Source organism: Nuphar pumila, chromosome 10 (assembly GCF_984573655.1).
Source record: "Nuphar pumila chromosome 10, dmNupPumi1.hap1.1, whole genome shotgun sequence".
NCBI classification, from domain to species: Eukaryota; Viridiplantae; Streptophyta; class Magnoliopsida; order Nymphaeales; family Nymphaeaceae; genus Nuphar; species Nuphar pumila.
In genome coordinates this window covers 116,633,285-116,647,400 of record NC_143258.1, presented here as the reverse complement: position 1 = coordinate 116,647,400, position 14,116 = coordinate 116,633,285, and the positions used below count along the sequence as shown (strand labels likewise).

Here is a 14,116-nt window from a genome sequence, read left to right as displayed (position 1 = left end):
TTATTTTGTAGGAGGCATATGAGCAACAGATGGTAGAGCGATATGGCGATGACGCTACTCAGCATCCATCATTTGATCCTACAGCATGGGTGACTGCAGCAGGTGAACCCAAAAAAGGTCGCGTGTTCGGGTTTGGGAGTAATATGAACACTTCACCAGTTATTGGTTCTTCCAGTTACGGCTCACCGACTTCTTGCGCCGACATAAGCTCCAAGCAGTCGACTATTCTTTCTGGTGATGATGTACGTCAGATCATTAATGAATCACTGAATAACTACTTTCAATACACCGTCGCCCCCTTTCTCCGAAATGAGATCAAGGCCGCTGTTCAGGATAGGGGATCTTCGATTCCAGGTCCCTCTCAGGTATAATCACATATTCAGTTTTTTGACTGCCTTAGAGCACATATGAGCATGCTATAATAACATATAGAGTTTTTTTATTGCATTAGAGCACATATGAGCATGCTATAATCACATATAAAGTTTTTTTGTTTGCCTTAGAGCACATATGAGCATGATAGAATCACATATAAAGTTTTTTTGACTGCATTAGAACACATATGAGCATGCTATAATCACATATTCAGTTTTTTGCCTGCCTAAGAACACATATGAGCATGTTATAATCACATATTCAGTTTTTTGACTGCCTTAGAGCACATATGAGCATGCTATAATAACATATAGAGTTTTTTTATTGCATTAGAGCACATATGAGCATGCTATAATCACATATAAAGTTTTTTTGCCTGCCTAAGAACACATATGAGCATGATAGAATCACATATAAAGTTTTTTTGACTACATTAGAACACATATGAGCATGCTATAATCACATATTCAGTTTTTTGACTGCCTAAGAACACATATGAGCATATTATAATCACATATTCAGTTTTTTGACTGCCTTAGCACACATATGAGCATGCTATAATAACATATAGAGTTTTTTTACTGCCTTAGAACACATATGAACATGTTATATATTATTTATGATAGAATCACATATAAAATTTTTGGCTTTGCCTGCCTTAGAGCACATATGAGCATGCTATATTCACATATTCAATTTTTTTACTGCCTTAGCACACATACGAGCATGATTGAATCACATATATAGTTTTTTGCCTGCCTTAAAGCACATCTGAACATGGTAGAATCACATATAGAGTTTTTTTAGATGCCTTAGAACACATATGAACATGCTATAATCACATATTTAATTTTTTGACTGCCTTAGCACACATATGAGCATGATAGAATCACATATATATATATATATATATATATATATATATATATATATATATATATATATATATATATATATATATATATATATATATATATATATAACTTTTTGTCTGCCTTAGAGCACATATGAGCATGATAGAATTACATATAGAGTTTTTTTATTGCCTTAGATCACACATGAGCACATGATAGAATCACATATAGTGTGTAATTTATTTCATTATATTTTGTTTATCAATACTGACTGTTCTTTTCTTGTGTAGGCTGCTAGCGATAATCAGGGTAGTGGAGCTGAAGAGACAGATAAAGACAATGAACAAGAAGACGCACAAAATCTTGGCGATGATTAGAGGACTATGTTGAAGAAGTTCTATTTTTTTTATTTTTCCTAATTGTAATTGTTGAATTGTAAATAATTAAACTTCTTAATTTTAAGGTGGAACGATTAATTGTTGTAGATTCTTGTTATATGAATTTTTTTGTGTGGTTTGTTTTTTATTTACAGGAAATAGAAATTGTACAGTTCTCGGTATTTAATTTTCAATTAATTTTTTTTATTTTTTTTTCGTGTTTGCGACGGATTAGCGACGGAACCATCCGTCGCTATTCATATTAATCTAGCGACGGCATAGCGACGGAAGTAAATCCGTCGCCAAGCCGTGGTCGCCGTTTAGTACCGGCGGTTTGGCGACGGAATATAGCGCTCGTTATTCCGTCGCAATTAGCGACGGACCTGGCGACGGAATAATTCCGTCGCCAGTTAGCGTCGAAATATTCACGACGTAAGCATACTGTCGCCTCGTTGTCGCTAATCCGTCGCTAACCATGTTAGCAACGGATTAGCGACGGAATGTGGTCGTCGCTAATCTACTGCTTTGTTGTAGTGACTCTTGCCGTTCTGCTGCGATGTGACATAGTTGCGGATGACTTCCATAGCCAATTGATGGACATTCTTGTTCTGCAACTTTGCTAGAGAATCCAACGCTTCATACGTATCTCTGTCTGTGAAAAGCTTTAGGTTGTGCTGTGTGCGGCCCGGCTCTGGGCCCTTCCAGTTCTCTACTATCCCTTGCAGTTTGTCAAAGCCCTGAGGTTGATCAGTTCAATTATACTAGCCTTAGGACGATGGGCATAAGCAAAAGTACAGAGAGAAAAAAGGCAGTAGATCGCTGCAGAGTTCTTACCATTCGGATGGTGAAGGCACCAAATGATTCACCTCGTTCACGTTTTCGCTTCCATGTGTAAAAGAGCGGCTCAAAAACTTTCTCCAGATCTTGAACCTTCACTTTGTTCATGAAGCAGTTTGCCAGGGTTGTCTGGTTGGGCGATCCACCAAGCCAGATCTGTTGAAAACAACATAACATTCTTCAGTTACAACATCTAAACTCTGATATAAAATATACTCGTTAGTGGTTAATAAGCTAAAATACGAGCCGAGCCAAGCCAAGCCAAACACTCACTGTTCACATTCAGCTTGCCAAGCCTATTTCACGATTTAGAAGGAGCTCTTTATGAGCAGAGCCACGAGCGGCTTGTCTCATTTCCCAGCCCTAGTGCAAGGTCAGGAACACCAGTAAATAACTCATTGGCAAACTGACCTCGTGCTAACTCCACCATGACAACAACAAACAGAAAACATAGGAAAGATACAAGTGCAGTCTTCCTTTCATGTAAACTGGTGAAGTGGATTGTCTGAAATACCTGGTAGCTATTAGGCCCATCACCGACCAATCCAAGCTCAGCCATGTAAGGTCTTGCACAACCATTGGGGCAACCGGTGACCCTGACAACAATTGACTCGCCATATTTGAGACCGACCTGAAATCAGAAAATGCTATGGCTCAGGGCCTTTCTTTTAATAAAAATGACACAAACAAAGAAATAAAATCTATCTGGTTCCTCACCTTCTCAAAAACTGCACGAATTCGCTTGAGAATGTCAGGTATCCCACGCTCTGCCTCAGTGATAGCCAAAGGGCACAATGGTAAGGCAGGACACGCCATTGCTGTTACGTTCAGAGGGTCTACGTACCGAGGATGCTGGTTCAGATACAAAACCCAGTCAGCATCTGTTTCCATGTGTGAATTCATGGAGACCAAGGACAACATAAACCACACCAAGCAATAACAATAACATAATCGTGAGAATGCATCAGGGACTAGTAATAACATTTTCAGTTGCATACAAAAGGAGCATAAACACTGGTGGATCAGCCAAAGATGCAGTGACGATATTGCAGTATTTTCAATAATGTATTTCTTCCATTCAAATTGGTGGTTCAGTGGTCCTCAGGTGCCTACCGAAACTCAAGTCACAGAAAACCAAACTGAAAAGAAGGCATCAAGTCCACATATTCATAACTGATAAAACCGTTATACATCTAGCCATCAAAAGTTTCATTTTCAAACCAAGGAAAAAAGGAAGCTCCTGGTGGATATACCTGCCTGGAGTGAAATTGAATCCCATTCCCTCTATAATGTCAACAAAAAAAGAAAATACTATAGCGGAAGTCGAGCTTCCTTTGACCTTACACCATCAACTTGCCAGAGATTGTGATGATTTCAAGGATTCATGAATTGAAATGAGATAATAGGTAAGCCTCAAGTTATCACTTATAATTTTCCAATAGTGTAGGACATCAAAAATCTCCAAAACATATTGCCTAATTGAGTCACTCTTCACAGTTCATCTTAGGCTATACAAATCATAAATTAGGTTCTGTTCAGGAACAGGTCGACAGAATGGGACTTTATGCATTTGAAAAGAACTTGATCAAACTACCCTGATGATGGATGTTTGGAATAATGACGCTTAGGCGTAGTTGTCAAAGGCGCTAGGCAGAGAGCCACTAAAAAGACTAGGCAGGGCCTAGGTGGATTAGGCAGTACCCCAAATAAAAAATTTAAAAAACATACAAAATATGTAAACAAACTACTAAAATTAATAACATGTATACAACATAAAATCAATCAACAATAAGCAATAGACAAATAATATGTTGTCAAACACTCTAAAGCAATTATATTGCATAAAAAAAGTCAAATAAATAACTCATACACTTATAGATTATATATGAATTAAGTACACACACACACACATATATATATATATATATATATATATATATATATATATATATAAACACAATATTGTAAATTTATAATATATGTTTATGAAATGTTAATATATATAATTATATACAATTACACAGAAAACATATATATGTGTGTGCAAATGCGTATGAGGGACTACTTCGGCTAGGCCGTGCCTAGGCTCCGCCTCTGACAACTAAGCGGAGGGATGAAAGGAGGAGGAAGAAGGAAAAAAAAAGTTAAAAAGAAAAACAAAAGAAGAAAAGGAGAGAATAAAAAAAGAAAGCTTTTTGGGCAGGAGAAAGAAGAAAAAGAAAGAAAAAAAGAAAGAAAAGAAAAAAAAAATAACAACTATGTCCCTGCGGCTTATGCATGAACAACCTAGAAATACTTGGTAAAAAACAGGGCCCTACTGCCTAGACCCATAAGCCTATGCAGTGGCCCTACACCTAGCTAGCCTAGGTGGAGCCTAGGCACAGATTTTGACAACTAAGCGCTTAGGAGGTAGTTTATGCATTTGAGAGAGGAGGTGAGACTGTCTCCTCTTTGAATTTGCACTAAAAACTGGATTTGGTAACTACCACCTCCTAGAGGTGGTAGCTGCGAATCCAGGAATTGGCAGCTGCAACTTTTCCAAATGCACACATTTCCTCTGACTGCCAGTTCCTAAAGAGACTTAGCAGTTGGACGAACCACATAACATAATTAGAAAGAAAAATAGATGAATATATTAAGAAAATAGAAAATGAGTCAAAATAATGTTAATCATGAGATATTGGTAGCAATTTTATCGGGATTTTTACATTTTTGTGCATTTATCACACAGTTCAATTCAATGCAAATTTTACGCCTGGTTTCCATCAGAAGGGCTGCCAAAATAGATAAGAGTGGCAAGAATGCACAAAAGTTCAGTGGCAAAATACAATGAACCACAGAACTCTGAAATATTCTAAACCTAGTTTTCCAGCACCAGCTCACCTCTTTATGTTGATGAATAACTTGTCTTCCAACATTAGCTCACTTAAACATGCTGGAAGCAATGCATTTTTTTTCGGACTTATCCACAGCGACCATCTTATAGATCACATCTTAGCGTGATCATATTGTACCTTAACACCTCAATATGACCTGCTTCTGAGTGAGAAAATAGAGAACTTGCGGATGTGTAGTAGCTGATTCTCAAAGTACAACAGCATAATCACTAGTTTTTAGTACCAATCCCTCAAACAAGTTCTTTCAACTAAAAAGCTTAGTGTGCAGCCACAAAGAACTTCAGCATACTCCATTGTAAACTCAAACATTGTTTTTCTAACTTATCTCCTCTTTATCAACAGTGAAAAGATATTTGTTTGCCAAACTTCTTGAATTAAAATCTTCCACAAAATTGAAACCAATGAATCCCAGTTAGTCTTTCCACCATCCTGTCTACAAACATTTTTCTTAACGATTATTAGAATAGAATTGGAACCATTATCCAACATTACAGCTTGAGTCGATTTTCCATAACTTCGCTTGGGACATTTATAGCTTACATATCCACACCCCAAAAAAATAACAGAAGGGATAAGGGGATTCCATCCATTACATAATTTACATTCCATTCAGCTTCTAATGTACCAGGGTAGCAACAATGAGATGAGTCTCAACTCTCATCCATGTGAAATTCAATGAGCACAGCCTACAACTCCAGCCTTAATCTCTAACTAACATTTTGCTTTACTTTTCCATTTTCACAAATACCAGGATCAATGTTGTTAAAAGTGTGCCTGGAGGCGCAAAATCATGCCTCAAGGCGCACTGGAAAACCGTGAATGCCATGAGGTGTGCGCCTCATATAATGAGGTGCAACTCATGCCGAGGCGTGTGCCTCATTGACCCCCATTTGGCCCAAATTAGGGGAGGCCCCGATTAGGGCACTCACCTCTCTTCTCTCTGCTGAAAGGAGAAAGAAGAAGAAGAAGGTTCTCTCTCTCTCTATTCTTCTTCTTTCCCTGTTTTTCTTGAACAATCGGGCTTGTTAATCAAAAATTTACTTTGTTCTTGTTAATTAATTAATTATATATTCATTGATTTGTTGCTTATTTGTGCTTTTTACGAACAACATATTATTTGTATTATGTAACTGTGTTTATTATGTATAACTATGTATGGTGTATAGCATTATGTTGTCCTGTATAGCATTATGTTGTCCTTTATACAAATATGTAGAGTGGTTCTTGCTCGTTATTGTGATTTTCTTGAAGATTGTTTATTAAAATATACAATTATTTATTAATAATACATAAATGATGCATCTTTATTTTTGTTTTTTTATTTGGTCAAATTTTTAATATTTTTTGTGGGTCTTACGCCTCGCTACACCTCAACATTATTCACAACACTGACCAGGATCTTTCATCAACCCCCCCCCCCCCCCCTCAAGTAGAATTTTTGTGGAAGATTGGAAAGAGGCCCCCATATAAGAACGTGACATCCTAAAGATTGATCCTTAATAAATGTTGCTTTGAACAAGATATTAGCTAGACAAGAAGCCAAGGCAAGCAACTCTTCAAAGAAGACAATCTATGTGAATATTTACGTATGACATCCATGAATTGCCTGTTGGAATAGGAAAATTGGAATACCTTATCTCCATTCTTTAAAATATGACAATTTGTTCCACATGTATTTAGGAAATTGGTGCATCAAAGGGCACCCTGAAATACCAATTCCCATCATACCTTTCTCTAAGAAATTGAATGGTTTATTATTATCTTTTCAGTGTATAGTGTATACCCACCTTAAATAATTTACTCTCTGTCACTTTCAACCTCACATAATCCCCTTTCAATATATTATCTTAATGCTGTCAAGCAGAGAACAATGCAGAAAACAGAGGGAAGCATGGGGCTTTAGGGGAGCCAAGAGGAAGCTCTGAAGAAAAAGTAGGGATGTAACAAAAATCTCAGGAACTCAAGGATACGGGACTTAAACTCCATGAGCATACTCAAGTGAACAGGGACAGACAATTGTTAACTGGGAAGGTTCTTAAAACCCTTGAAAGATGCCTGAAAACTCTTGACATCCAATCCACTATTAGATTCTGGTCACAAGCAGTCCTAAGACATCATGGTCCATGGATAAGGTGTTCTTTGGTGGCATCAGTATTAACATTTAAAAACAACAAACACTTTCAAACTATACTTGCAATTTTTTTATTAAATCCAAGTAAGGGTAGCACTGTTGCAGGTGATGATCGAGATTAAACAAAGCACCAGCCAGATAACCGAGGACAGTAGTAGAGTTTGAAGTCTGAAGAAAGACACTCGGAAAGGATACCTCCTGCAAATATTTTGTAATAATGGGTCAAGAATTTAAAAGCTGAAAAAGAAAAAGAGGACCCAAGAGATAGAGAATTGAAAGACACCTACAAAGAGCAAGTTTCTTTGTTGAAATGGCAAGTAAACTTCATTAAAATGAAGGAAATAATGGGTTGAAGCCTGAAGGGGATCCAAGAAAAACTACCATATAAGTGTCTCCTTTGATAGTACTTGAGAAGATACCCAAAAGAGGAAAAAAAGGCTTAAGGTCACAAAAGTCAAGTTAATCACCTCAATGTTCTTCTATGGCATCCATCTCTCGATCAAAACATTTTTACAAACACATGATTATTGGTGAAATTTCGCTATAACTTTTCAATCTTATAAGGACAAGGAAAAGTTAACTTACCAACAAACCAGCCTGTGCAAGATCTGTACTGATGGACCTTCAGAATTTGGACATAGTGGTCAAAATGGAACAGATTTGGTGTAGGACCTTTGATCATAATCTGATATGTTTCTCTTGGATATTAAACTAACATCTCAACGTTTGTTCAGGTCGAGTTCGCATTGGTTTGATCGCACTTTGATGGATCTGGATATGGACTCAGAATGATGATCTCTAATTGATTTGTGTTCGGATCTAGATATGATCCAGTATGTACTTTTTTACATGCTAAACTCTTGATCAAACCTATGCCCCTAATCTGACTTGCTATTATTGTATATAAGGTCTTAAAAAACTGGGCATGTATTTCAATGGGATCCGGTCTTGTTTGATAGCACTTTTATGGAATGGGATATGGAATTGGATTTTTTTTTTATCTATCTGGAAAAATCTCTTATACCCCTGAGTTTTGAATAATTATGAAAATCACCTCCAGGTTTGACAATTCACAAATAACATAGCATATATTGGCTCTGGTCATAGTTGAGAAAGTAGAATCAAAAGGTTCACTTTATAATCTACTTTTAGAAGATTCAAGGCAAAACTGAGCAAAAACAACTTACTTTTTCATGTTCTCCTAACTTTGAAATAATATGGAGATTGTGATTTATAATCACATAATCAAAGAATCATAAGGCATTGCATGCTTTTCATTTCATACTCTCCCTCCTTTCCTAACCTGATAACATGGTTTAACTTGGGTTGGCTATAGCCAGCCATGTCAACCTGCACTTTTAACCAAGGTCAAGACAAAGAGATTTACTTCCAATGCAGGTGTATCAAAATACAACGTAATCAGATAAGTGTTTGAATCTCAACCCAAATAGAGTCGATCCATATCTATGAGAGACTTCTTGGCCTACATAGATCATAATCACATAAGTGTTTCCTTTTCTTCATTCATGGAGGATAGCAAGGATATAAATTGTTTAAATTCGATTCACAGTCTACTAATCAAATATTGGCTAAATGGATTATGATGCGCTCTGATACTAGTTGATGTGTTTGAGTGTGCCTATATTTAAGGTTTAAGGTTTAAGGTTTAAGGTTTAGGTGGGCTCAGTTAGGTTTGGGTTTAGGCCAAAGACAAAATCGGGTAAATATGATTTGATATTTTGATAGGTTTTCGTAGAAAATTCGGTATGCTCTGTAACGACCCCAACTCATACCTTTGAAAAATGCGGATTTTTTTTTCAAAGAGTTGCAAAAAACTTCTCAGAGACCCGGGGTTCTTACAGTTCCAATTTCAGTTGGAAAACCACACACCACAAATAAATTTATATTTATCATCCATAACCAACCAACTAAATTCTTTTATTAATGAATCAATAAGTGTCTCATACTCAATGTCAAAAGTGAAATAACAACTGCAGAAAATAAGAAGAACTAAAAGAAACAAAAATAGAGTCACTCTGTTCGTAAGTGAAGCAGTCTGAAGCAAAAGTGACCCTCGTATCCCCTCAGAAGCGAGACGATTTCACTGATCTCCAGTGTCTGGGAAAAACCAATAAAAGAAGAGGGTCAGAAATCCGAAGAATTCTGCGTACAGATTTCGCTAATGAATCAAATAAGAAAAAGAACATAAATAAGATCCATGTAATATTTTAGAAGGATATAATTACAACCAAATTATAAGGCAATTAACCATTCATGCAGAATTAAACATTGAACATGAGGAAACACGAAGTAAGTAACATTGATCACAATTTAATCAATAAGGCAATTAAATGCAAAAGAGATCAATATCATGCAATGATTAATATATAACAACCAAGTGAACAGGTAAACATGCATGAACTAATGCATAGCAAGAATATGCATGATTTATGTGCAATGCATGAACCCTTATTATCTTTCATTTAAGCTCTCATCTTTCCATATGCATGTCCTATTAAATGCACACAATCTTTAAATTTCTCTTCTAAATTTACCATTGCCCGTGAATACACCAAACGGGTACAGTCCCCGAGGTCAAGTATGGTTCACGGGGTAGCTTAACACACAATTTGTATTTTATTACCGGGTTTCAAACTTAGCCCTCGACCGATATCAAGAAACAACACCATCCATCAGAACCTTGGAAAACAACATTCAAAGTCGGGGACACCATGAAAAACAGCATCCACTGACGCCACTTTATTGATATACCAAAACAACAACAGTTGTGTCAAAACACACCACCCCCAAGAAAAGTGGCGAACTCTCCCTAAAACCGTGGCCAGGAGAAGAACCTCAATATCGGGTTCAGGGGCAACAACACACACGAAGTTTTTGTATCCTCACGGTTTTTCCCAAACCGCAATATCCAAGATTCCCACGCTAAAGCAGGGACATTAAGGAGAAAATGAATTACACAGTTCTTTACTTTCTTTTATCTTGTTATTAACTCATCTCTTTTACATTTGCAATTCATGGTGCAAAAATTAATAACATAAGCTTGCAAAACAGCATGCCAAGCTCTTCGTGGGACTATAGTCCGTAGCAACAAAGAACAGTGCAGTGAAAACCATAATATAAATGTGATTTTTGCGATACATTTTAAACAATTAAAGAAGGAGCAATACAAAGCTCAAGGCCCATCAGGCCCACGATGATTCCTTTCGATCATCGATGCACCATATGCAAAAATCATGAATAGCATACCACAATGCATCACTTTTGAATGTTTCACAATGTACATTTAATGCACACAAAACAATGATAAGCATATGCATGCATATGAATTCACAATCTCATATCCATTGCATGTTTCCCTCAGATTTGCATATTCATGTCAAATGCATGATTTCCTTTAGTATTTGTATGCATGATTTCCCTGCAATACACACGTACAACAGCTATGTGCACACTCATACAACCACTCGCATGTAGACATACTTCAATTCCATGTAGACTCATGCATGAGAAAACAACCAAGTGTTACCATTTGTAACGCAGCATAAGCTATCCTATGTATCTTGATCACAATGTAAATGGGCATGAACAAAATACATAAACATAACTCAAGATAGATTTGGTGTCCTAAGATTGCCCTTTTTTTTTATTATGATAAAAATGCACAACACTTGCACCAAATAGATAGCATTAGAAGTGGATCACAATTTACAGATGGATCTAGATTTGTGCCGTGTGTGTAAAATTTTTGAAATAACCATATATTGCCTGGTGGCATAAATTGTCTCCACTAATGGAGACAATCTAAAGAATAATCAGTTCATTTGGGCCTTGTTATCTGTGTCATACCATGTTTGCAGACAATCTGTTTCCAAGTTCAATGTCCTAGAAAGATTGTACATGGTTTACTAAGATTGTGGTGTATGATTGTTGATTTGTTGACTCGTGCCTTGGGTGACTATCCTACACAACTTTTTTTTTGTCCAGTAACCAGTGCTAGAAGCTTCTGTTTGGTAAGCCAACATGGTCTTGGTCCGGGCCGCCTAGTGTTCACCAATGCTACTTAGACCATGTGCCTAATATTCATATTATTGTCAACCTTCAAAATTCTTGGAAAATGTTTTGGTACTTGAGGAGTTTTCTATTTTGTTCTTCACGAGCAGCATTTTAACTATCATGCCAATACATCTTTGAAATAAGCCATAGATCGACATGTAGGTTTTGAAATGAACGAAACTTGAACCAACTGTGTGGACTCTCATAGTAGTACCAAGAATATCCTTGTAGCATTCTGTTTTGAAAAGATGGTTAATATGCACTACTCCTTGGGCTTTGGGAATAAGCATGATCAAGGTCGAATTCATATTTTTTATAATTTTTTCTTTGTGAAAAAAAATCTTTAACAATTGCAATGATGTCTCTTCCTACAATATCCCAACATCTTTGAAAGAACAACCTTGAAAAACTGTAAGGACCAAGAGCATTGTTACTCTTAGCTTGAAAAACAATGGATCTTACTTCTTCATCCATAACAGGAGCTAACAAAGACTCATTTTCCTCCTGAGTCACACACAACCCATCCCAAGCGGAGGAGCTAGCTATATTTGTCCTCATCCTTCGAAAGCAAATCTTTATAGAACATAAAACACTCATTATGTGAGTGTTTCAAGACATGAGAGCCATCAATAACGATGCATTTTGGTGGCCTTGGGTTCAAGGTTTAAGGATTAGGTAGGCTGAGTTAGGTTTGAGTTAAGTCAAAGGTCAGGTTTGGGTAACAGATTTAGGTATATGTCTAACAAGGTTTAAAAACAATTTGGTTTCTCCTAAAATACAACACAATAAATAATAAAAAATTAGGAGATGGCTAAGGACACATCAAGAAAGCTTGGGTTAAATTTTTAGGTTTACGAGATTCAGGGTTGGAGAGATAAAATTTCTAAAAAATTTAGGTTTATTAGGGACGAGATTATGTTATGTTTCTGCCAGACTTTGAGACACTACAAGAAACCTGTGGATTAGCGACGACCTAAATTCATAGCTAATCTGACGCTAATCCGTCGCTAAACTGTTTAGCGACGGATTAGCGTCTCGAATTTTTCGACGCTAATCCGTGCCAGAACTTATCCACCGCTAAGTCCGTCGCTAATTTGCAACGGATTAGCGATGGATATGATCCATCGCGAGTCCTTTGCTATTTTAAATTAGCGATGGATAATATCCGTCGTTAAATTTTTTTAAAAAAATTTAAAAAAAATTGCTCGCTGCCGGCGCGTTCTCTGGCAAGGAGCAATTTTTTTTCACAGAATCGGCGCGTTCCGGCAGGCTGCGACTCTGTGAGGATCCGGGGGAAGCTCCTCTTCAAGTTCCAGGTCTGCCACGAGAACCAACCGAAGAGCTTCACGGCAGTGGCGCGTTCCGGGGGGAGCTCCTCTCTTCAAGTTCCAGGTTTGCCACGAGAACCAGCCGAAGAGCTTCACGGCGGGGGCACTCAGCTTCAGCTGAGACTCTGCGCGGATCTTCGCGAGCTGCAGGGGGAGGAGCAACGAGTACGACATCTTCGCAACTCTGGCAGGCTCTTCGCGACTTCGCGCAGATCTTCGCGACTCCGGCAGGCTCCAATGGCTCCCCAACAACAGCCACCTCTTCGTCGCCACTCTCTTAGACTCTGGCAGGCTGCAATGGCTCCCCAACGCCTCCTCTTCATCGCCCCCTTGACGTCTCGGCTCCGACGAAGCCACGACGGCTCCATCTGCAACTTCTCATGGGGATCGACTCTTTGTGCGTATGTCGTCAGTGGAGCTTCGGGGATGGTTTAAATTGAACGGGGGGGGGGGGGGGGGGACAAAGGGCGGAAAATTTTTGAACGGAGGGAGGGAAAATTTCGTGCCTCAGGTGGGACGAAAATTAGCGACGGAATTAGCGAGAGAATTTTTTCGTCCCTAATCCGTCGCTAATTAGCGACGGATTAGGGACAAAAAAATTCCTTCGCTAATTCCGTCGCTAATTAGCATTTTTGGTAGTGTTTTGGCGACGAAAAAATGTTGTCGCTAATCCCTCGCTAATTAGCGACGGCTTTAGCGACGAAGATATTTCCTTCGCTAATTTTGCAAATATTTCAAACGTTAGCGACAAATAGTTTTCACTCGCTAATCCGTCGCTAATTGGCGACGGAAAAAATCCGTCGCAAATTTCCGTCGCTAAGTAGCATTTTTCTTGTAGTGAGAGAGTGAGTAATTTCTCCCATAATAAAATTCAAAAAAATAACAAAAAATAGGGTTACTCTAGGAACAGGTTAGAGAAGGTCTTGGTCGGTCTGGTTTGAGGATTAAAAATAGGCAAAACCATGATACAATTTTGGGTCAGGCGTATTTTTGGACTGGGAATTATACAGAACAAGGTTCAATTTTTGAATTAATTATCCTCAATGGGGAAGAATTATGATATGATATTTGGTATATAGATTAAGGACATGAGGGGTAACTGGGTCTAATTTTGGAGGTCTAGACTATGAACGGCTTGGGAAAAACATTATTTTTTAGTTGGGTTAATTTCAAAAAATCACAGCAACAGAATGTTATTTTTTGGTTTTAAATTTAACGGGTTTCTGGGAGGCTAGGATGGTGA

General features: G+C 37.8%; 1 protein-coding gene and 1 long non-coding RNA gene across 2 annotated transcripts; one reads left to right on the top strand and one right to left on the bottom strand.

Moving 5' to 3' along the window:
• Positions 1-258: 258 nt before the first annotated feature.
• On the top strand, positions 259-1,713 carry LOC149828032 (uncharacterized). Its single transcript, XR_016435006.1, has 2 exons — positions 259-365; positions 1,520-1,713. It is a non-coding gene; the product is annotated as an uncharacterized LOC149828032 (long non-coding RNA).
• A 405-nt stretch (positions 1,714-2,118) lies between these two features.
• Positions 2,119-13,047, bottom strand: LOC149828031 (sulfite reductase [ferredoxin], chloroplastic-like). The gene is made up of 7 exons (XM_090018620.1): positions 12,953-13,047; positions 11,946-12,104; positions 8,057-8,093; positions 3,161-3,295; positions 2,958-3,074; positions 2,441-2,599; positions 2,119-2,343 (listed from the first exon to the last, which is right to left on the bottom strand). Exons 1-7 carry the CDS (start codon positions 13,045-13,047, stop codon positions 2,119-2,121), a joined length of 927 nt encoding a protein of 308 aa, XP_089874746.1.
• Between the last annotated feature and the right edge of the window lie 1,069 nt (positions 13,048-14,116).

Excerpts from the sequence above, each read along its gene's own strand:
- LOC149828031 (XM_090018620.1), bottom strand. The coding sequence starts at position 13,047 with ATGTCGTACTCGTTGCTCCTCCCCCTGCAGCTCGCGAAGATCCGCGCA. Across the intron at positions 12,105-12,952 it reads GCCGTGAAGCTCTTCGGCTG|GATGAGGACAAATATAGCTA; the intron begins GTTCTCGTGGCA and ends TTGCTTTCGAAG. Across the intron at positions 2,600-2,957 it reads ATGGGCCTAATAGCTACCAG|ATCTGGCTTGGTGGATCGCC; the intron begins GTATTTCAGACA and ends TGTTTTCAACAG.